The 23,329-nt window shown below is 51.4% G+C and overlaps 1 protein-coding gene across 1 annotated transcript in view; it reads left to right on the top strand.

Annotated features, from left to right (window-relative positions):
• GALNT14 (polypeptide N-acetylgalactosaminyltransferase 14) overlaps positions 1 to 23,329 on the top strand; it is a 150,894-nt gene that overhangs the window by 37,962 nt on the left and 89,603 nt on the right. Inside the window, exon 4 of the mRNA XM_054397459.1 lies at positions 15,484 to 15,653. Within this exon, the coding sequence (XP_054253434.1) occupies positions 15,484 to 15,653 (170 nt within the window). The remainder of the gene's footprint in view (positions 1 to 15,483; positions 15,654 to 23,329) is intronic.

Here is a 23,329-nt window from a genome sequence, read left to right as displayed (position 1 = left end):
GTCCTCCATCCTCTCCATGCAGAGTCAGGGCAGCCCAGCTATTTTCTGGTGGTGCTTTTAATTATGTTGGAGAGGTTGTTGCTTGGAGCAAGTTTGTTTTGCTTTGTTTTTCTGCTAGTACCAGAGTACTGCTTGGTGTGGTTTGGGCTGGGCTGCACGGTGAGGGAAGCTGTCTGAGAGGGCTTGGGGCAGTTTGGTTAGTGACCAGCAAGGATTGTCCTCTTTTATATCACACTCCAGATGAGAAGATTAAAGAAAGCTCTTGTCCTGGAGCTGCTCAGTACAGGTGATGCTCCTGGAGGGGCTTGCCAACAATGAAGAGCCTCATGGGTTAATTGGAGGAGCAGGGAAACTGAGGCACAGCTTGGGGGGAGACCAGGGGGTTGTCACTGGTGACATTTCTTGTTCTTACTGAGCTCCTTCCTTGGAGCATGTTGTGCCTTGGTGTCCATGTGGGAAACCTTTGCTCCTCAAAAGCAGTTAGCTGACAGAGGGGAGGGGAAAGGCAAGCTGGTGGCTTCTTCACTGCATTAAAATCGGGCTGGATGGCCAGGCACAAAGAGCTGTGGTAAAGTCCAGCTGGCAGCTGGTCACAAGTGGTGTCCCCCAGGGCTCACTGTCGGGGCCAGGCCTGTCTAACATCTTTATCAATGATTTGGATGAGGGGATCAAGGGCACCCTCAGCAAGGCTGCAGATGACACCAAATTGAGCAGGAGTGTTCATGTGCTTGAGGGTAGGAAGGCTCTGAGCAGAGATCTGGGCAGGTTAGATTGATGGGCTGAGGTCAAGGGGATGAGGTTTAAACAAGACCAAGAACTGGGTCCTACACCTGGCTCACAACAGAGTGGCTGGAAAGCAGCCCAGTGGAAGAGGATTTGTGGGTGGCAATGGATGGCAGCTGAACATGGGCCAGCAGTGTGCCCAGGTGGCCAAGAAGGCCAACAGCAGCCTGGCCTGGATCAAGAACGGTGTGTCCAGCAGGAGTAGGGAAGTGATGGTGCCCCTCTACTGTACTGGTAAGGCTACAGCTTGAGTTCTGGGTTCAGTTCTGGGCTCCATAGTGTAAGTAAGAAAGACATTGATGTCCTGGAGGGTGTCCAGAGAAGAACAGTGAGGCTGGGGAGGGGTTTGGAGGGTGTGGTATAAGGAGTGGCTGAGGGAACTGAGGTTGTTCAGTCTGGAGAAGAGAAAACTGAGGGCAGATCTCATTGCTCTCCACAACTCCCTGAAAGGAGGTTGGAATGAGGCTGGGGTTGGTCTCTCTGCCCAAGTAACTAGCAATAGGATGAGAGGAAATGGCCTGAAATTATGCCAGGGGAGGTTTAGGTTGGATATTAGGAAAAAGTTCTTTCCTGAAAGAGTGGCCAGGCATTGGAACAGGCTGCCCAGGGAGGTGGTGGAGTCCCCATCCCTGGAGGCGTTCAAGAAGCTGTAGATGTGGTGCTTCAGAATATCATTTGGTGGTCATGGTACCTGGGTTGTGATTAGGCTCAATGCTCTTGAAGGTCTTCTCCACCCTCACTGATTCTATGATTCCTGAAGACAGCTAAAGCCATGCATAGAACTGCTTTGTGTATCTGCAGAATTTTAGTTTCCTTGCCTATCTGTTTCTCTGATCTCTGGGAGTCTCCCCCTTCCTGTTAGAATAAAGCAAGGGTGAACTACAGAGCTGAGCTTTCTCCTGCCTGGAGGCACTTCTCCCTCCCCATTAATGCACTGCTCTTCTCCATCACCCCTTTGCTGCTGGGTTGTGGGAGGGCAGCTGCCCAGGGAAGGATAGCAGCATTAGTCCTTGAAGCTGCGTGAGGATCCCCATGGCAGCAGTTAGCAGCTGGATTAGTCCTGGCTCTGTGCAGGGGCCGTGTCAGGCCGGGACGCTGACTGCACGAGCAGCAGGATCCCTGCCCTGCTGGGAGGTGCTGCTCGGATTAGTTGCAGGCTTGCTGAAGGGGCTGGGCTCAGAGCAGGGCTCAGCTGCTGGCTTTTCTGCCTTTCCCTCTTTGCACCTTCCCCCCTGATGCACCTTATCCCAGGCTGTTTTCTGGACCTGCAGCTCCATGGGGAGGGGGACTGGGTTGAGAGCAGCCCTGAAGAAAAGGACTTGGGGATGCTGGTGGATGAGAGCCACCAGTGTGCACTTGCAGCCCAGAAAGCAAATCACATTCTGGGCTACAGCAAGAGAAGTGTGGCCAGCAGGTCAACGGAGGTGATTCTCCTCCTCTGCTCCCCTCTGGTGAGATCCCACCTGGAGTACTGTGCCCAGTTCTGGAGCCCCTGTTACAGGAAGGATATGGAGGTGCTGGAACATGTCCAGAGAAGGGCCATGAGGATGATCAGAGGCTGGAGCACCCCTGCTATGAAGACAGACTTGAGGGAGTTGGGGTTGTTCAGTCTGGAGAAGAGAAGGCTCCGAGGTGACCTTATTGTGGCCTTCCAGTATCTGAAGGGGGCTACAAGAAAGCTGGGGAGGGACTTTTTAGGGTATCAGGTAGTGACAGGACTAGGGGGAATGGAACAAAAATAAATATGGGTAGGTTCAGATTGGATGTTAGGAAGAAATTCTTCCCCATGAGGGTGGTGAGACACTGGCACAGGTTGCCCAGGGAGGTGGTAGAAGCCTCATCCCTGGAGGTTTTTAAGGCCAGGCTGGATGTGGCTGTGAGCAACCTGCTCTGGTGTGAGGTGTCCCTGCCCATGGCAGGGGGGTTGGAACTGGATGATCCTTGAGGTCCCTTCCAACCCTAACAATTCTATGATTCCATGATTCTCCCACCTCTGAGTTGTCCAAGTTGGGTGTTTTGGTGGGAGCTTCAGCTTTGATGTAGAAGGACACAGAAGGACTTAGTCATGAGGTGCTGGGCGATAGGTTGCACTTGATGATCTCTGAGGTCTTTTCCAACCTTGTTGATTCTATGATTCTGTGATGAGCAAAGCTCAGCTGGGGATGGAGAGCAGCTGTAGGATCCTAAGCACTAAATCTGAAGCCTGGGAAGGCTGGTTTGACCTTCATGGCTGGGAAGCAGCTCATGTCTGTCCTGAAAGGGCACAGAAGGAAAACAAAACAGTGTCTGTCCATGTGGGAGCTCCTTTTTCCCCACTGGAGTTACCCTCCGTGGCTCTGGGCTCATCCCAAATGTGTCTGACCTCTGGGGCTCCTGGTGCTGGTGTGGAGAGGACATGGGATGCTGCCTGTCTTGTCTGTCTGCCTTTCCCAATCAGAGCCTTGTCCAACTGCTGCCAGCCTTCAAGGGCACCAGCTCTGAGGCTTGCCCACACTGTGCTGCCAGCGGGCAGTGGTGCTGAGTGATGTCAAAGGGCTGTGGAGGAGCTGCCCCGGGTGCTTCAGTTAAAGGGCCATAACAGCTCTAAAGATGACCTTTGCCATCTCCTGGTGCCCTGGATCCAGGGTGCTCAGGGCACCTCCTCTGACAAGGTGCTCAGGGGAGCTGGCATCAGCAAAGGATGGAGAGGGTCTGAGGGAGCTGTGAGTGTCCTACCACTGATGGGACCAGCAGTTGGGGCTCCAGTGGGGAACTCTTGCCATCAATCCAGGGGGCTTATCACAGAGCAGAGATGCTGCCAGACAAGTGGCTTCCTTCTTAGGGGGCTACTGGAGAGTCCAGGAGACATTTTTTTCACAGGCTCAAAGGATATTAGGGGTTGGAAGGGACGTCTGGAGATCTTATAGTCCAAGCCCCCTGCCAGAGCAGGACCAGAGAATCCAGCACAGGTCACACAGGATCACATCCAGATGGGTCTGGAAAGCCTCCAGAGGACACTCCACAACCTCTCTGGGCAGCCTGCTCCAGTGCTCTGGGACTCTCACAGTGAAGAAGTTCCTCCTCATGTTGAGGTGGAACCTCCTGTGCTGTAGTTTCTATCCATTGCCCCTTGTCCTATCCCAGGGTGCAAGTGAGCAGAGCCTGGCCCCTCCCTCTTGACCCCCAGCCCTCAGATATTGATAAACATTTCTTAAATCCCCTCTCAGGCTTCTCTGCAGACTATCCAGCCCCCAGTCTCAGCCTCTTCTCATCAGGCAGTGCTCCAGTCCCTTCATCATCCTGGTAGCTCTCTGTTGGACTTTCTCCAGCAGATCCCTGTCCCTCTTGAACTGGGGAGCCCAAAACTGGCTGCAGTGTTCCAGGTGAGGTCTCACTAGGGCAGAGTGGAGGGTGAGGAGAGCCTCCCTGGATCTTCTAGACACCCTCCTTGTATTGCACCCCAGGATCCCATTGGCCTCCTTTTGATGTACGCTTGGGAAGTCTGCTGCAGCCTGAGTGCAAGCAGCTCAACCAAGCAGTCCCCCAGCATCTCAGGGCAGAAGGATCTCCCAAATAATGCTCTCCAATCCTCCTGTTTGGCTTTTGGCACAGGCAGAGCTGGGACTTTTCTCTTTTCTCCAGTCAGCAGCTTGCTAGGTTTGTGCTGACCTCCTAAATATTCAGCTCATTATCCAGCGAAAGGCATAAATAAGAGAGAAGCAGGCAGCAATATTCTCCAGGAGCATCTAATCGGCTTCCTTTCCTTTTTAATTATCCAGGATTTGTCTCCCTGTGTCAGGGAATCCTGGGGGCTCATTTGTTATTTTGAAGAATTAAAGTCTGTGTTCCTGGTGCAGTGAGGTACCTCTGCATCCACCTGGTTGTAGGGGTCTGAGAAGGAAGAGCATCTTTCCAAGTGGGGAATTAGAATCTGTGATTCTAAGTACAGAATTCTTAGACTCTATGATTCTGTGATTCTAAGTACAGAATTCTTAGAATCTAAGTACAGAATTCTTAGACTCTATGATTCTGTGATTCTAAGTACAGAATTCTTAGAATCTAAGTACAGAATTCTTAGACTCTATGATTCTGTGATTCTAAGTACAGAATTCTTAGAATCTAAGTACAGAATTCTTAGACTCTATGATTCTGTGATTCTAAGTACAGAATTCTTAGAATCTATGATTCTGTAATTCTAAGTACAGAATTCTTAGATTCTATGATTCGAAGTACAGAATTCCTAGAATCTGTGATTCTGTGATTCTAAGTACAGAATTTTTACAATCTAAGTACAGAATTCTTAGAATCTATGATTCTATGATTCTAAGTACAGAATTCCCCACTTGGAAAGATGCTCTTCCTTCTCAGACCCCTACAACCAGGTGGATGCAGAGGTGCCTCACTGCATAAGGAACACAGACTTTAATTCCTCAAAACAACAAATGAGCCCCCAGGATTCCCTGACACAGGGAGACAAATCCTGGATAATAAAAAAGGAAAGGATGTTGTTTCTAAAGGTCAATGGCCTAAGATCCTCTTCACCTCCTCTTCATCATCACAAGGAGGCAGGAGGTTCCTCAGTGTGCCAGGGGAGGTTTAGGTTGGATATTAGGAAAAATTTCCTTTCCTGCAAGAGTGGTCAGGCCTTGGAACAGGCTGCCCAGGGAGGTGGTGGAGTAACCACCCCTGGAGGTGTTCAAGAAGCCTGTGGCCATGGCTCTTTGGGGCACAGTTTAATGGCCGTGGGAGTGTGAGGAGGACAGTGACCTGAAGCTAGAGCCAGCATCATCCACAGGTGAAGCTCAGGCCAGGCTACCTGCAGGAGCTGGGTTATCACAGAATTAAGCAGGCTGGAAAAGACCTTGGAGATCATCCTATCACCCAACACCATCTAATAACTAAGCCATGGCACTGAGTGCCTCATGCAGCCTTTTTTTTTTTTTTTAACACCTCTAGGGATGGTGACCCCACCACTTCCCTGGGCAGCCCATTCCCATGGCCAATCTCTCTTTCTGTGAAGAATTTCAATTTCTTCCTAAGAGCCAGCCCTAACCTCCCCTGGTGCAGCATGAGACTGTGTCCTCTCCTTCTGTCACTGGTTGTCTGGGAGAGGAGACCACCCCCCACCTGGCTACAACCTCCCTTCAGGTAGTTGTAGACAGCAATGAGGTCTCCCCTGAGCCTCCTCTTCTCCAGGCTAAACACCCCCAGCTCCCTCAGCCTCTCCTCACAGGGCTTGTGCTCCAGACCCCTCACCAGCCTTGCTGCCCTTCTCTAACCTGGCACTGCTGCAGTCAGTGCTTGCTGATGAGTGCAGTGTGAACTCTGAGCTGACTTGTGTGCTCCTAAGGGAAGCCCTGGGAACAAAACTTGGCCTTTCATCAAAGCAATGAATCTGTCAGCTTTCCCTCCTGCAAGCTGGAGTTCCCTGATCCTGATTTGCAAGTGAATTCCCTGTTTTGGTGGCTGCCCTGGCCATCTGTTTTAACATGAAAGCTTTGGTGCTCTTGCTGCAGATAGCACCAGTCATTCTCTGGTGGCTTTTCAGGCTGTGGGGGTTGGCTGGGGGCTTTAGCAGATTTAAACCTCTGGGGGGTGTTTGGGAGCCTGTATATCATTTCCTGTGGATACAGCCAAGAGAGGATGCACAAAGAGCTGGGTTTTGGCTTGGATTGACTTAGCAAAGGCTCAGCTGACCTGGGATGGATCTTTGCACTGAACTGGTGGCCAGCAGCCTGTGCTGATGCTAGTTGAGCTTGGGAACCTTCTGAGAAGGGCACTGGAGAGCCTTCTTCGGGGGGTTGGACTGAATGATCTTTGAAGATCCCTTCCAACCCCTAAGATCCTGTGATCACATCCTGTTCTCCAGAGCCTGAATTGAGGCTGTTTTCATGCAGATATTGGCTGCAGGCATAGTCCTTGAAGGTCAATCTTGTTCCATTTCTTGAAGACCAAGTCATCTTCCATTCCTTGGAGGCTGAGTCTTCTCCATGGCCACTTTCCTGCCTTTATCAGCTCTGTTGTCTGATGCAGTAGGTGTCTTAATTGCATGAAAGTGTGGAAGAGAGAAGAGATCCAGACACTGCCCATGCAGGAGTGGGCATCAGAGTGTGGATTGGAGAGAGGTGGGTAAAGCAATCAGGGGCAGTGGGCAGGGAGGGCAACAAGGTTGGTGAGAGCACAGCCTTGGCCTCAGGGCCACGTGAGAAAGCAGGACACTTGCTGAAAGGTCCTCAGGGACTCCCTGGTGAGCTAGCAGAGAAGGAGGCAATGCTCTGTCCTTTGAAGATGGAGCAGTGTGCCTGTGGATGTGCATGAGCAGGGCAAGAAGAAACTTAATGGTGAATGCTCAAAGCTTCTCCAGGGACAGCAGCTGCAGGACAGGGTTTGCTGGAGAAGTGCTTTGCTTTCATTAGGTATCTGTGTTAATATTTTGTTCCCTTTGGGTTTTGTTCTTTCTTTCTCTAGCGAGTGGTGTCAGAGCAGAGTCAGGCCTGGAACTTTGCCTTGAGAGGCAGGAAACATCTCCAAGCAGGGGTAGATAGCTCTCCTTGGAATGTGGTGGGATCCTGGCAGACTTGGGTCTGCTGTGCATCCCTGTGGGGGCCTGGAGGAGCTGCCACCAAGGTGCATCTGAGTGCAGTCTTTTTCCAGTGCTGCCCAGTGGCAGGACAAGGGGTAACAGGCACAAACTGGAACTAAGTTCCATCTAAAGATGAGGAGGAACTTTATTTTAAGGGTGGTGGAGCACTGGACCAGGCTGCCCAGAGAAATGGTGAAGTCTCCATCCCTGGAGACATTCAAAACTCACCTGGCTGTGTTCCTGTGTGACCTTCTGTAGGTGACCCTGCCCTGGCAGGGGGATGGACTTGATCTCCTGAGGTTAGTTCCAACCCCTACCATTCTGTGATTCTGTGAGTGTTGTGTCCAGGTACCAGTGCAAGGGGAAGAGAAGCTTCACAGCCCTTCAGTAAAGAAACTGGAGCTAAAATCCTCACGGAGCAGAGGAGTGATTGAGGGCAGATGGGAGCTGGGGCCTCTCTGTTTTGTGATGCATGGTTGGTGTCAGCATGAAGCTGGAGAAGGCAGCAATAAGGTCATGAAGCACTTTAAGCAAGTCCTTCAGGCATTGAACAGGGATTTCTGTGGGCTCCTCTGAAACACCTGGGATCCCTTAAGTTTGTATTTAAGGGTTCAAATTGCTTGGGGGCTGTGCAGTTTGGGGAAGGAGGTGTAGGATGTGATCTTTCCAGGGTCTGTGCTGGTTTGCTGCTGAGTAATACCTGATGCACTGGAGAACGTGCATGCATGGGGGTAAAGCCAAGCAGCTGGGATCTGCCATCTGGCACCTGCAGTACTGTGTCCAGTTCTGGAACCCCTTTTACAGCAAAGATCTGGAGGTGCTGGAATGTGTCCAAAGAAGGGCCATGAGGATGATCAGAGGGCTGGAGCACCTCTGCTATGAAGACAGACTGAGAGAGTTGGGGCTGTTCAGTCTGGAGAAGAGAAGGCTCTGAGGTGACCTTATTGTGGCATTCCAGTATCTGAAGGGGGCTACAAGAAAGCTGGGGAGGGATTTATTAGGGTGTCAGGTAGTGACAGGAGTAGGGGGGGACAGATCTAAGCTAGAGGAGGGGAGATTTAGATTAGGAAGTTCTTCCCCATGAGGGTGGTGAGACACTGGAACAGGTTGCCCAGGGAGGTGGTAGAAGCCTCATCCCTGGAGGTTTTGAAGGCCAGGCTGGATGTGGCTGTGAACAACCTGCTCTAATGTGAGGTGTCCCTGCCCATGGCAGGGGGGTTGGAACTGGATGATCCTTGAGGTCCCTTCCAACCCTAACAATTCTGTGATCAGGAGACCTACACTAAAGCACAGCAGAAGAATCTTGTACCTCAGTGCTCCACCTGGGCTACTTAGGGAGATGGGGAAGAGGATGGAGGCAGTGTGATGCTGCCCTGCTTCTTTCTCACCTGGGGCTGCTGATCCTCTTAGTGTAGGCACTGATGCCTGAGGACAAGGAGGGCTGAGCCCTGTCCTGTTTGAAGTGTCTAATCCTTTCAGCTGGCATTAGTGCCTCAGCCAGGAGCAGCTCTATAATTGAACCTCCTGCTTGTTTAAATCTCATTTGTGTAATGCCTGGGTGCAGTTCCTCCTGAATGAGGGCTCCTCCAGTGCTCCTGGGCCGATGCTGGACACTCCCACACCAGCAAACCCGAGCAGCTCTGTTTTCAGAGTTGATTTAGGCTGGCAGTTAGAAGGAAGTTCTTTACCGTGAGGGTAGTGGAACACTGGAACAGGTTGCCCAGGGAGGTAGTTGAGGCTGCATTCTGGGAGATATTCAAGGTCAGGCTGGACAGGGCTGTGGGCAGCCTGATCTAATGGAGGATGTCCCTGCTGACTGTAGGAGAGTTGGACTAGATGACCTTTGGAGGTCCCTTCCAACCCAAGCCATGATTCTGTTGGCCATCAGGCTGGCTTGGGTTTGCTGCCTGCTGAAGGGACGCGTCTGGTGCCAGCTCCACGCAGCACTCTGCAGCCCCAGAAGGAAACTGGCTTTTGGTTTGGCAGAGGCTCAAGTTCTCTCCTTTAAAAGTGTCATGAGAAATAGGGAGTGAATCAGAGTCCACTTTTGACTCGTGCCACCCACTCCTTTTCTTCCTGGGCACCTTCCTGCCCATCCCTGATCTCCACCAGCTCTGCTCAGCCCAGGCTTCTCACTGGAAATGCCTTTCCCTGCCCAGCCACCTCACTGCAGCCAAGCTCCCCTGCTCAGTGCCCAGCCTGCTCTGGCCTCCCGTGCTGGGGAGGTGCAGGGGGTGCAGGCAGGAGGGAGCAGAGCATCTGTGGAGAGGCTCTGGGCGCCCAGCAGCAGCCAACTGGGTCGCTCCTTCCTCTTTCCCGCTCCGGCGATCCCTGCTGTACTGCAATCACACAATTGTTGTGCCATTAAAATGTCATATTTCCAGAAATCCACATAAACAAGGCATTAGCAGTTGCCAGAAAATTGTAGTTTTTACTGCTAATGACCCATTCTCCCCAGGCAGCACCATGGCTGCTTTTTTTCTTTTTTTTTTTTTTTTAATTTTAAAGTTTTTTTCCCTTTTTTTTTGGTTTTCTTTCTGAGCCATGATTGAAGGGACAGAAGATGAAGGACATCCTTGCACCAAGATCTTCAGTGTCCAGCTGCAGTGCAAAGCTGCCTCCATGCCTGCTCTGGGGGGTTATGCTGCTTGACCTTTAGAGAAGGGCTGGGTGGTTTGGGAGTTTGCTTTTTGGTGGGTGGTTTGGGAGAGAGGTGCATTTAGCAGGTGGTTTTGAGGGGGTTACTCTTAGCAAGCTGGTGAAGGAGAAGGCTCTTGGTGAGCCCTGCGCTCAGCTGGGTGCTGGTGAAAGATCATAGCATCATAGAATGATCTGTGCTGGAAGGGACCTCCAGAGGTCATCCAGTCCAACCCCCCCTCTGCAGTCAGGAGGGACATCCCCAACTAGATCAGGTTGCTCAGAGCCCTCTCAAGCCTCACCTTGAATATCTCCAGGGATGGGGCCTCAGCTACCTCCCTGGGCAACCTGTTCCAGTGTCTCACCACCCTCATGGGGAAGAATTTCTTCCTAACATCCAAACTGAATCTACCCATTTCTAGTTTTGCTGCATTCCCCCTAGTCCTATCACTGACACCCTAAAAAGTCCCTCCCCAGCTTTCTTGTAGCCCCCTTCAGATACTGGAAGGCCACAATAAGGTCTTCTGGGAGCCTTCTCTCTTCCAAACTGAACAGTCCCCTGTTCATGGTACAGAACCTGTTCCTAACATCCAAACTAAATCTGCTCTTCTCTAGTCTGAAGCCCCTGCTCCTTGTCCTATGGGAGCTCCTTTCCACAATGAGCTTTGCCTGTGTCTTATTGCCTGGAGGGTGGGGGGGGGGGTGGGGGGGGAGACCCTCAGGCTGAACCCTCTGGGGCCCCTCTTGATTTGATGCTGGAAGGGGTAGCACTTCTTTGCCAAGAGATCAGTCGACCACCCCTTGGATATTTTTTTTTCTTCTCTCATTCTCTAGACTTGTTGAGCCTCTCACATTCTGTTAAGCATTGGCTGTGTTTTCTATAATTAATCCCCACCATCAAACTGCAGTGTTGAATGAGAAATTACCTAATTCCAAGACCAAAAAAAAAGAAAAAAAGAAAATAAGAAAATTTATGACTAGTACATGAAAGAAAATGAATATGAAACTAGGGGAGATGAGCCCTGAAGAAGATAAATAGAAAGGCAAGTGGAGTATTGACTTGATCCCTTTTCTAGTGCAGGGTAATTTGGCTTCTAAAGTGAGTTAGATCATAATAAATTAAATCTGGATTTCTGCACATCAGTTATTTAACTCCCAGGACAGGACTCTGGAGTGAGGAAGAGGTGATAATACGTAGTGGAAATATGACAATGAAGGCCTTACCAAGTAACCTGTGACTGATATGCTGTTCCTGGGTGAGCAGAGGGGATTTCTTCTTACTCTTCCATAGAATTGTTAGGGTTGGAAGGGACCTCAAGGATCATCCAGTTCCAACCCCTCTGCCATGGGCAGGGACACCTCACACCAGAGCAGGTTGCTCACAGCCACGTCCAGCCTGACTGCAAAAACCTTCAGGGATGAGGCTTCTACCACCTCCCTGGGCAACCTGTGCCAGTGTCTCACCACCCTCATGGGGAAGAATTTCTTCCTAACATCCAATCTGAATCTACCCACTTCTAGTTTTGTTCCATTCCCCCTAGTCCTTGCTTTCCTTTTTTCAGGTGCTGAGAACAGCTGAGTCCCTACATGCAGGTCAGAAGGTCTCCTGCCTCTCACTGCTTTAGTAGTGAGGAGCTTTAAAGCCAAGGCTGCTGCCTTGCTTTCCTTGGCTGCTCTGTGTGGTTATTTGCAGAGGTCAGTGTGTGCACATCTCAGAGAATCCTGCTCCAATTCTTATAGCCTCATAGATTCATAGAATGATTTAGCTTGGAAGGGATCTTTAAGATAGTATGGTTCCAACCCTACTGCCATGGGCAGAGACACCTTCCATGAGACTCATCCATCCTAGCCTTGAAGACCTCCTGGGAGGGGACATCCACAAGCTCCCTGGGCAGCCTGCTCCAGTCTCACCACCCTCACTATAAAGAATTTCTTCCTAATTGTGTCGGTGTGAGCTGAAATTCCCCCCCCCACCGACAATAACCAGGCTAGCTCAGTCTGGAAGCGAATGAAAAGCTGTATTTACAAGCAGAGTCTAAAATCTACAATGAAATGCAATGAATATGTACAAATATACAAAATTCACAACATTCATAAATATATACAATCAACAGAAAAAGCACAATCGATCTCCCTTTGCTTCCCCCCAAGGGGACCCTCCCAAAGGGGCCTCCCTCTCCCAGGAGCTTCCCCCCCAGACCCCCCTGGACAGAGAAGCAGAGTTAGTTAAGCAGAAAGTTGTTAACTTAGCTGCCAAGGTCAGTGTGTTATCTTCACCAGAAGAGAAGAAGAAACAGCAGCCAGACAGCCCAGCAACTGCCCCCACTGCAGAACGCAGAATGTGCAGAATGCCTACTTTGTTTTGGGTAATAGTTCTTAAACATTTCTATCTATCCAATGGAAGTGTTTAGAACAATCTTTATTTTGCTTTCTTACACCCAATAGTGACTTATTATGATTATGATTCCCTGGGCAGGTGCAGAACCTGCTTCTGAGAAGACCATGGGGTCACACCAGGAGAGGAAAAATCCACCCCTGTTCCTGCAGGCACCCCTGGCCTCTGTTGGCTTTTTGAGGCTGCTTGTGTCACTGTGAGCCTGAGTAGTGTGGGACATTGTGTGGCTGGAGATGCCCAGCTTGGTCTTGCTGTTTAGCCTTAAGAAGAGGTTCAGGGGAGACCTTATTGCTCTCTACAACTACCTGAAGGGTGGTGGTAGCCAGGTGAGGGTTGGTCTCTTCTTGCAGGCAACCAGTGGCAGAAGAAGAGGACACAGTCTCAAGTTGTGCCAGGGGAAGTTTAGGCTCGAGGTGAGGAGAAAGTTCTTCCCAGAAAGAGTAATTGGCCTTTGGAATGTGCTGCCCAGGGAGCTGGTGGAGTCACCATCCCTGGAGGTGTTCAAAAAAAGATTGGATGTCGCACTTGGAACCATGGTTTAGTTGTCAGATGGTGTTAGGTGAAAGGTTGGACTTGATGATCTCTGAGGTCTTTTCCAACCTGGATGATTCTGTGATTCTGTGACTGGACATTAGGAAGGAGTTTTTCCCAGGAAGAGTGGTCAGGCATTGGAATGTGCTGCCCAGGGAGGTGGTGGAGTCACCAAGCCTGGATGTGTTTAAAGGTGGTTTGGATGTGGTGCTTGGGGATCTGGTTTAGGTGAACCTTGTAGAGTAGGGTTATTGGTTGGACTTCATGATCTTGAGGGTGTTTTCCAACCTGAAAGTTTCTGTGATTCTCCCTCCCCCTTTTCTTCTGAACATGCACTGCTGGGAGTGAGTGAAATCAATTAAGGGATAAAAAATCCTCCCTTTCAAAAGCTTCGTTTTGCTCTGTTAGCAGGCAAAATCAGCTTTGAGATGGGGTGAACAGAGGAAGGGGAGGGGGAAAAAAAGAAGAGAAGAAGAAGAAAAGATCAATTATGGGATAAGATCACAATTTTCTTTGGGCTGAGATGTCTGTAGATGTTGGCATCTCTCCGTGCAGGCTGAGATCAAAGAGGCTGCGCTGCCGGAACGCTGAGTTCTTATCGGCGCTGCTCTGCTGAACGTCTCAACCGCCCCACAGCGTCCTGCTGCCGAGGGTGCTCAAGCCCTCTGATGGCACCACGCTGCCAAAGGGACGCTTAGCCCCTCTGGTGCCTGTTGGAGCTGTTGGGTTCCCCCAAAATGCAGCTCCTCCATCCTTTTGTGGGCATGTGCTTGCCCACTCTTTTCTCTGCAGTAGGGCTGGTTGGGGTTTCGAGGTCTTATCCAACTGAGAGAGTTGGGGATGTTCAGCCTGGAGAAGAGAAGGATCCAGGGAGGCCTTAGAGCTGCATTTCAATATCCAAAGAGGACCTATAGGAAGGCTGGGGAGGGAGTGTCTGGAAGGGCTTGTAGCAGTAGGACAAAGGGGGATGGTTTGAAACTGGGGCAGAATAGGTTTAGGTTGGACATCAGGAGGAAGTTCTGCACAGTGAGAGTGGTGAAATACTGGAACAGGCTGCCCAGGGATGTGGTTGAGGCCCTGTCCCTGGAGACATTCAAAGCTGAACTTGATGTGGCCCTGAATAGCCTGATCTAGTAGGAGGTGTCCCTGCTGAGTGAGGGTGGGTTGGACAAGAAGATCTTTGTGAGTCCCTTCCAACCCCATGCATTCTGATTCTGTGGTTCTATAAAGTCCTTGGTGGGAGACTTGTTGCAGCAAAGATGGAACAAAACCAGGCTGGGAGGATTGCAGCCCCTTTTCTCCAGAATCCCATTACTGGAGCTGGTCCTGGGACCAGAATGGAAACACAGAATTGTGCTTGCTGCTGCTCTCTGATGGCCTTTTCCTCCCTGAAGGGTTACAGGGGTGGTGGGATGTGGTGGAAAATACCTTTGGTTTTTGGATGGAGAGAAATCAACACCCTAACAAGGCCTTTATGCTTTTGTATGTCTGGAGACTGCTGTTTGAGAGGGGGATCCACCAGAGACCTCAATTTCATAGAATCACAGAATGGTCTGGGTGGGAAGGGAGCTCCAAAGGTCATCTAATCCAGCCCCCTCTGCAGTCAGCAGGGACATCCTCAACTAGATCAGGTCATCCAGAGCCCTGTAGAGCCTCTCCTTGAATATCTCCAGGGATAGGGCCTCAACCACCTCCCTGGGCAACCTGTTCCAGTGTTCCCCCACCCTCATAGTAAAGAATTTGGTTTCAAGCTGCTCCTTTTAAGCTCAAATTGGCAGCCTCTCTTAGCCTTGCAGTTTCACAGAATCAACCAGGTTGGAAAAGACCTCAGAGATCATCAAGTCCAACCTACTATCCAGTACCTGACACCTCCTAACAACTCAACCATGGCTCCAAGTGCCACAGCCAATTTTTTTTTAAACACCTCTAGGGATCTTGACTCTACCACCCCTCTGGGCAACCCATTCCAATGGCCAACCTCTCTTTCTTTGAAGAACTACTTTCTAAAATCAAGCCTGAACTTCCCCTGGCGCAGCTTGAGACTGTGTCCTCTTGTTCTGGTGCTGGTTGCCCAGGAGAAGAGACCAACCCCCACCTGGCTACAGCCTCCTTTCAGGCAGTTGTAGACAGCAATGAGGTCTGCCCTGAGCCTCCTCTTCTCCAGGCTAAACACCCCCAGCTCCCTCAGCCTCTCCTCACAGGGCTGTGCTCCAGACCTCTTCCCAGCCTCATTGCCCTTCTCTGGACACATTCAAGTGTCTCAATGTCCTTCTTAAATTGAGGATCCCAGAACTGGACACAGTACTCAAGGCGTGGCCTACCCAGTGCTGAGTAGAGGGCAGAATGACTTCCCTGCTCCTGCTGGCCACACTATCGCTGATGCAGGCCAGGCTAGACCCTCAAAACCCCCCAGACACTGAAGATTTGTCGAGGCTCCTTGTTAGGCTGCCCTCACTGCACTCATCCGTGCTGTGGGGCCAACCGACCTCCAGCGGGGCCCGGGAGGACCTCCGGAGCGAGGCCAAACATCCTCTGGTCTGTGCTGTGTCTAACGGGGCTGACTTTGTGTGCGCAGGGCTCGGACCTGGACTGGGAGGACCTCTGGGATCAGTTTGAAGAGCGGAGGTACCTGAGCGCCCGGAGGTGGAAGGGCGGCGAGGACCCCTACCGGCTGCACGCCTTCAACCAGCGGGAGAGCGAGAGGCTTCCCAGCGACCGCGCCCTGCGCGACACCCGGCACCACAGGTCCTGCCTGCCCCGCGCTTCGCCGGCGCTTCCGCACGAACTGCGCTGTCACGGGCTCACAGGGACGTTCCGCTTGGAAAACACCCTCAGGATCACCGAGTCCCTACCAACAACCTACTCTACAAGGGTCACCCCTGAGCCAGATCCCCAAGCACCACATCCAAACCACCTTTAAACACACCCAGGGCTGGTGACTCCACCACCTCCCTGGGCAGCACATTCCAATGTCTGACCACTCTTGATGGGAAAAAATCCTTCCTAATGCCCAGTCTAAGCCTACCCGGTCGTAGCTTGAGGCCATTCATTTTGTGGGTGGATAGTGTCCCTCCTCTTCAGGGCTGTGGGTTTGGGGTGCTAGGTGGATCTGGGCACTTCTTCACACGTTGGATTGTTTCTGCCTGGGTTGTGTCTTTAGGATTGAATCAAGTTCCCCATGGGACAGCAATGTGCCTTTGTGGCCAAGAAGGCCAGTGGTATACTGGGGTGCATGAAGAAGAGTGTGTCCAGCAGATCAAGGGAGGTTTTCCTCTCCCTCTACTCTGCCCTAGTGAGACCTCATCTGAAATATTGCATCCAGTTTTGGGCTCCCCAGTTCAAGAGGGACAGGGATCTGCTGGAGAGAGCTACAAGGATGATGGAGGGACTGGAGCACTGCCTTATGAGGAGAGGCTGAGAGCCCTGGGGCTGGTTAGTCTGGAGAAGAGAAGACTGAGAGAGGATCTGATCAATGTCTATAAATATCTGAGGTCTGGGGGTCAAGAGGGAGGGGACAGGCTCTGCTCACTTGTGCCCTGTGATAGGACAAGGGGCAATGGATGTAAACTCCAGCACAGGAGGTTCCACCTCAACATGAGGAGGAACTTCTTCACTGTGAGGATCACAGAGCCCTGGAACAGGCTGCCCAGAGAGGTTGTGGAGTCTTCTCTGGAGACTTTCCATCCCCATCTGGATGTGTTCCTGTGTGACATGTGCTAGATTCTGTGGTCATGCTCTGGCAGTGGTGTTGGACTTGATGATCTCCAGAGGTTCTTTCCAACCCCTAATATCTTGTGAGGCTGTGGATCTTTCACTTCACTTAATTTCTTGGCATGTCTGGAAGTCTTAAACCTATTAATTAAAACCTGTATAAATTACTCCTCCAGGACCACAGGGATAGAAAGGAAAAACCTTTTATTTTTTGCCTTCAGAATAGTTCTGGATGTGTAAGACTAGATCTCCATGACTGGTGAAGTCTTCACTGGTGCTGGGAAGTTCTACCTCAACATGGGAATAAACTTGTTTGCTGTGAAGGTGCTGGAGCACTGGAACAAGCTGCCAGTGAGGTTGTGGAGTATCCTTCTTTAGAAACTTTCAAGATCCATTTGGATGTATTCCTGTGTGACCTGCCCTAGGTGATCCTGGTTTGGCAGGGAAGTTGGACTTGATCTCCAGGGGTTCCTTCCAATCTCTACCATTCTCTGACCTGCTCTCCCATGCTGTTGTCAGCCTGGGAAGGGCAGGGTGAGAGTTTTGGTGCACCCTCACTTGCCATGAGTTCAGCTGTAGTCTCCCTCCTGCTGCCTTTCCCAACCCCTTAGGTAAGAGCTGTCCTTCACAGCCATGGGCTGTTTATGGTCAGAAGGGCTGATGCTGGATGGAGTGGTGCCACTGCTGCAGGAAATGCTCCCCAGGTTCCCCTGGTGCAGTTTTCTTCCTTGTCCTTCTAGGACACAATGTTCGCCTGGCCCTTGCCTGCACTCCCATACCCACAGCTGGTACAAGCCTTTCCCAGGGAGCTGTGCCTGGGATTACATCCCAGCCCTATGGCAGCAGCTGTCCTTTACTTCCTGCTCCTGGCAGCCTTTTTGGGGGGATGCTCTGCTCTGATGAGAGCCCTCTGTGATGGGACCCAGCTATGGTGCTTTGCTCCCCAGGCTGCATCTTGCTTCCAGGTCGAAGCAACTCAAATTCCAAGTATCTGACCCAAATGAACTTCCCCTGCTGCAGCCCAAAAGCAGCATTTGGGCTGAAATGCTGAGCCAGCAGCAGTTCTCCAGCCCCACAGCAAGCCATGTGCTTATTTATTGATTTATTCTTTTAGCTCCTTTTCACAGCAAGGACCAGATGCTCCTTTCTCTGGAGAGATGTGCTGCCAGCCCTGACAGAGGCCTGTTAGAGCTGAGCTGAGAGCGAGTTGCTATTCCTGGAGAGGCTGAGTGCCAGGGATGTGAACCATCTGCCCTGTTAAAAGGGAACCTGCTCTTGTGATCCTGCTCTGGTAGAGGCCTGAACTAGATGATCTTCAGAGGTCCCTTCCAACCCCTACCATTCTATAATTTGCTCCTCATCCTGCGATTATGATGATCCATTCTATGATCATGATGATCCCTTCCATGATTGTGGTGATACATGGTATGATTCCCTGGGCAGGTGCAGCAGCTGCTTCTGAGAAGACCATGGGGTCACACCAGGAGAGAAAAAATCCACCCCTGTTCCTGCAGGCACCCCTGGGTTCTGTTGGCTTTTTGAGGCTGCTTGTGTCACTGTGAGCCTGAGTAGTGGTGGGACATTGTGTGGCTGGAGATGCCCAGCTTGGTTTTGCTGCTGGTTCTGGACTGGACATTAGGAAGAAGCTTTTCCCAGCAAGAGTGGTCAGGCATTGGAATGTGCTGCCCAAGGAGATGGTTGAGTCACCAGCTCTGGATGTGTTTAAAGGTTGTTGGATGTGGTGCTTGGGGATGTGGTTTGGGGGTGAACTTTGTAGGGCAGGGATCTGGGTAGGACTTGGTGATGCTGAGGGTGTTTTCCAACCTGAAAGTTTCTGTGATTCTCCCTCCCCCTTTTCTTCTGAACATGCACTGCTGGGAGTGAGTGAAATCAATTATGGGATAAAAAATCCTCCCTTTCAAAAGCTTCGTTTTGCTCTGTTAGCAGGCAAAATCAGCTTTGAGATGGGGTGAACAGAAGCGGGGGGGGGGGGGGGGGGACCTGGAGAGGCTGAGTGGCAGGGGTATGAACCTTCTGCCCTGTTAAAAGGGAAGCACCACTTGGCTGCCCCCCTCGCCATACCCCCGCTGCCTGCTGGTAGCCACCTTGTTCCTGAGCAGGTGGGCAGGGTGCTGAGTGCTGCTGCCCAAAGGAAGTTGTCATTAGGGAGAAAGCAAGGGCAGGGCACCTGGGAGAGGCTGGGGCTAATTGCATTTGCTTCCTGTTTCCTTAACCTGCTAATTGGATTCTGATTTATTGAATGTGTCCGAGCAGTGCTATGGGTGAAGCACCATTAGCTGAGCATTGGTGTGGCCATGGAGCAAATGGGGCTGCTGGGAGCTCTGGGGGGGGAGGCAGGGGCTGATAGGGGAGGCTGGAGAAGGGTCCAGGAGTGGTGGTCTGCAGGGAGAGGAAGGCACAGGGTTTGCAGAACCCTTTCTGGGAGGAAATCCTTGGTAATGGTGCAGGTGATGTGTCCAGTTCTGGAGCCCCTGTTACAAGAAGGATCTAGAGGTGCTGGAATGTGCCCAGAGAAGGGCCATGAGGATGACCAGAGGGCTGGAGCACCTCTGCTATGGAGACAGACTGAGAGAGTTGGGGCTGTTCAGTCTGGAGAAGAGAAGGCTCCTTATTGTGGCCTTCCAGTATCTGAAGGGGGCTACAAGAAAGCTGAGGAGGAACTTTTTAGAGTGTTAGGGAGTAACAGGACTGGGGGCAATGGAGCAAAAATAGAAGTGGGTAGAAGTTCTTCCCCATGAGGGTGGTGAGACACTGGAACAGGTTGCCCAGGGAGGTGGTAGAAGCCTCATCCCTGGAGGTTTGTAAGGCCAGGGTGGACGTGGCTGTGAGCAACCTGCTGTAGTGTGAGGTGTCCCTGCCCATGGCAGGGTGCCCACCAGTACCTCCTAGTCCTGACCCTGATACCCACCAGTACCTCCTAGTCCTGATCCTGGTACCCACCAGTACCTCAACTAGTCCTGATGCTGGTGCCCACCAGTACCTCAACTAGTCCTGATGCTGGTGCCCACCAGTACCTCAACTAGTCCTGATCCTGGTGCCCACCAGTACCTCAACTAGTCCTGATCCTGGTGCCCACCAGTACCTCCTAGTCCTGATCCTGGTGCCCAGCAGTACCTCAACTAGTCCTGATCCTGGTGCCCGCCAGTACCTCCTAGTCCTGACCCTGGTGCCCAGGACTGTCACTCCTTATAGCCTCTCTGTGTGGTGTTTTTTCACCAGAATGGTTGCAGAAGGTTTCCTGGAGTTTCCTTTGCTGATGCAGCCAAGCCTGTGGACTTGCCAACAACAGCTGAATGTACAAAAGCTGGCAAAGGCTTGAGCAGCAAGCAGCTCCTTGCTAGAAGGCAGTGGAGAGGGCAGATGCTTTTGGTGAGATGTGGTGCTGACAGCCAGTTGCTTAGCAATGTTTGCTGGATTGGGTTTTGGTTTTAAATTGCAGCCAGTGGAATAGTTGCAGATGGAGAGGAATTGTGGTGCCCTGAGAGACCTGTCTCCAGCCACTGCAGAGCTGTGAGCCTTGTGCTTGGTTTGAAGGTGATTACAGCTGGCCTTCCAGTATCTGAAGGGGGTCTGCAAGAAAGCTGGGGAGAGACTTTTTAGGGTGTCAGGTAGTGATAGGACTGGGGGGAACGGAGCAAAACTAGAAATGGGTAGATTCAGGTTGGATGTTAGGAAGGAATTCTTCATGAGGGTGGTGAGACACTGGAACAGGTTGCCCATGGAGGTGGTAGAAGCCTCATCCCTGGAGGTTTTTAAGGCCAGGCTGGATGTGGCTGTGAGCAACCTGATGTAGTGTGAGGTGTCCCTGCCCCTGGCAGGGGGGTTGGAACTGGATGATCTCAACACCACAACTCCCACTGGCAAACCACAGGAGCAGGATGGCAGGCAGTGAGTCAGTGCCAGGCATGTACAGACGGTGGGACTGGACTTGGTGTTTCCAGTATTGCTTAGTGGCTTGGAAAGCTCACAGGGAGGATGTGTCACCCCCAGCCAGAAGGCTCTGTGGTGCTGGTGGTGGCTCCTGGACTTTTTCCAGCTGCAGCAGACAGCTCCACCAGAGGCCAGGTTGCTCTGTGTGCTGCTTGGGCTGACCTCTGGTGCTCCTTGGATTGCAGATGTTGCAGAGGCTGTGGTGGTGGCTGGGCTGGGACCATGAGCCATGGCCACCACCACCTGGAGCTGAGAGCTGACAATGGTGAAGCAGAGAAGTGAAACAGGGAACAAGGAAAGTAGATGAGAGGGTAGTGGGTGAAAGAGAGGTAAGAGCCTCCTGCAGCTTCTTCTGTCTTCTGCAGGACACATCAACCAGCTTCAGGCATCCCACACTGCTTCCTTGCCTCTGCTTTCTTGCTTTTTTCCCCTCTACAGCAGCAGTGTGAGTTCAGTAGTGCTGTCTCAAGAGCTGGTAGAGCAAGGAGACCAGGAATGGAGTCCTCTCAAATCCTGGTGTAATGCAATAATCCTCCCAACACTTCAAGCTTGCTCCTTCCCCAGGTCTCGAGAGGTCCTACCTCCCCAGCTAGGCTTGACTCTTACAGCTGCTGGAGCATTTGTGTGTGTCTCTGTGTGTGCATGCCTGAGAGAGAAACAGCAGGAAAAACTGCCCTACCAAAAGGGTTCTCAAAGCCTGGAACAGGCTGCCCAGGGAAGTGGCTGAATTTCCACCCTTGGATGTATTTAAAAGCTGTCCAGGTATGGTGCTCAAGGATATGGCATAGTACTGGCCCTGGTAGAGTTAGATAATGGTTGGACTTGATGATCTTAGAGGTCTTCTCAACCAGGGGGATTCTGTGTGATGAAGGAATGGGAAGAGGCAATGCCTGACAAGTTGGACTAGATGACCTTTGGAAGTCCCTTCCAACCCAGACCATTCTATGACTCTATGCTCCCCTGGAGTAGAGAGCTGCTGGTTTGAGTTCTGAGGGTCCAGAACAGTCAGGCTTTCACAGGATGTTAGGGGTTGGAAGGGACCTCCAGAGATCGAGTCCAACCCCCCTGCCAGAACAGGACCAGAGAATCCAGCACAGGTCACACAGGAACACATCCAAATGGGGCTGGAAAGTCTCCAGAGAAGGAGACTCCACAAACTCTCTGGGCAACCTGTTCCAGTGCTCTGTGACCCTCACAGTGAGGAAGTTCCTCCTCATGTTGAGGCGGAACCTCCTGTGCTGGAGTTTCCATCCATTGCCCCTTGTCCTATCCCAGGGTGCAAGTGAGCAGAGCCTGTCCCCTCCCTCTTGACCCCCAGCCCTCAGATATTGATAGACATTTTTTAAATCCCCTCTCAGTCTTCTCCTCTCCAGACTAACCAGCCCCAGGGCTCTCAGCCTCTCCTCACAGGACAGTGCTCCAGTCCCCTCATCATTCTGGTAGCTCTCTGTTGGACTCTCTCCAGCAGATTCCTGTCCCTGAACTGGGGAGCTCAGAACTGGACACAATGTTCCAGATGAGGTCTCAGCAGGGCAGAGTCGAAGGGGTGGAGAACCTCCCTGGATCTGCTGGACACACTCCTCTTAATGCACTACCCAGGGCTGCACATTCTGCATTATGTTGGAGCAGCTCTAGTTGGGGTAGTTGAAAATACCTTACTGTGCTTGGTCATGGAGATGACTGGGAAGAGCCTCTGGGTCCATGTGGAGTTGATCATGCATCTCAGCTCTGCACACCTTCCATGTCTCCCTGTGTCCATTGCAAAAGATGTTTGGCACATGGCAGGTGCAAGCATGTGTAGACATCTGTGTGCAGATTGTGGGAGGGCTTCTGGTGGGCAACAAATTATCCATGGGACAGCAATGTGCCCTGGTGGCCAAGAAGGCCAATAATATACTTGGGTGTCTTAAGATGGGTGTGACCCATCTTAGTACAGGGTTGGGGGAGGTTCTCCTTCCCTTCTACTCAGCCCTAGTTAGAACACATCTGGAATATTGTGTCTAGTTCTGGGCTCCCCAGTTCAGGAGAGACAGGGAACTGCTGGAGAGAGTCCAATGGAGGCTATGAAGATGATGAAGGGAGTGGAGCATCTCTGTTATGAGGAAAGGCTGAGAGACCTGAGGCTGTTTAGTCTGGAGAAGGGAAAGCTGAGAGGGGACCTTATCTATGTCTACAAATATCTGCAGGGTGGCTGTCAAGGAGATGGAGCCAGGCTCTTTTCAGTGATACCCAGTGACAGGATGAGGGGCAATAGATGTAAACTCAATCACAGGAAATTCCATCTCAGTAGGAGAAAAAATTTCTTTCCTGTGAGGGTGCTGGAGCCCTGGAGCAGGCTGCCCAGAGAGGTTGTGGAGTCTCCTCTGGAGATCTTCAAAACCCACCTGGATGTGTGTGTTTGTGACTCTTGAGCATTCTGATGCAATTTCTTCCTTTAAGAGCAGAGGGACATCCAGGTAGGTACCTTGCAAGGAAGTTTGTGTCCCTGTATGGTAGCTGTGTTATGGTTGAACTCAATGATCTTTAAGGCCTTTTCCAACCTTGAAGATTCTGTGATTCTATGACCTGCCCTAAGTGGTCCTGCATTGCAGGGGTTTTGGACTTGATGAGCTCTGGAGGTCCCTTCCAACCCTTAGCATTCTGTGATTCTGTGCCTCATGCAGGTTTTGAAGTGGCTCTGTTTTTAGCTGAGTTGATGATTGCATCCCAGGAGTGGCAAGCAGTCAAGTGCACAGAGGATATTGTAACATCTTCTTGGA

Source organism: Indicator indicator, chromosome 2 (genome assembly GCF_027791375.1).
Source record: "Indicator indicator isolate 239-I01 chromosome 2, UM_Iind_1.1, whole genome shotgun sequence".
Classification (NCBI taxonomy): Eukaryota; Metazoa; Chordata; class Aves; order Piciformes; family Indicatoridae; genus Indicator; species Indicator indicator.
This window is presented reverse-complemented; position numbering and strand designations above follow the sequence as displayed.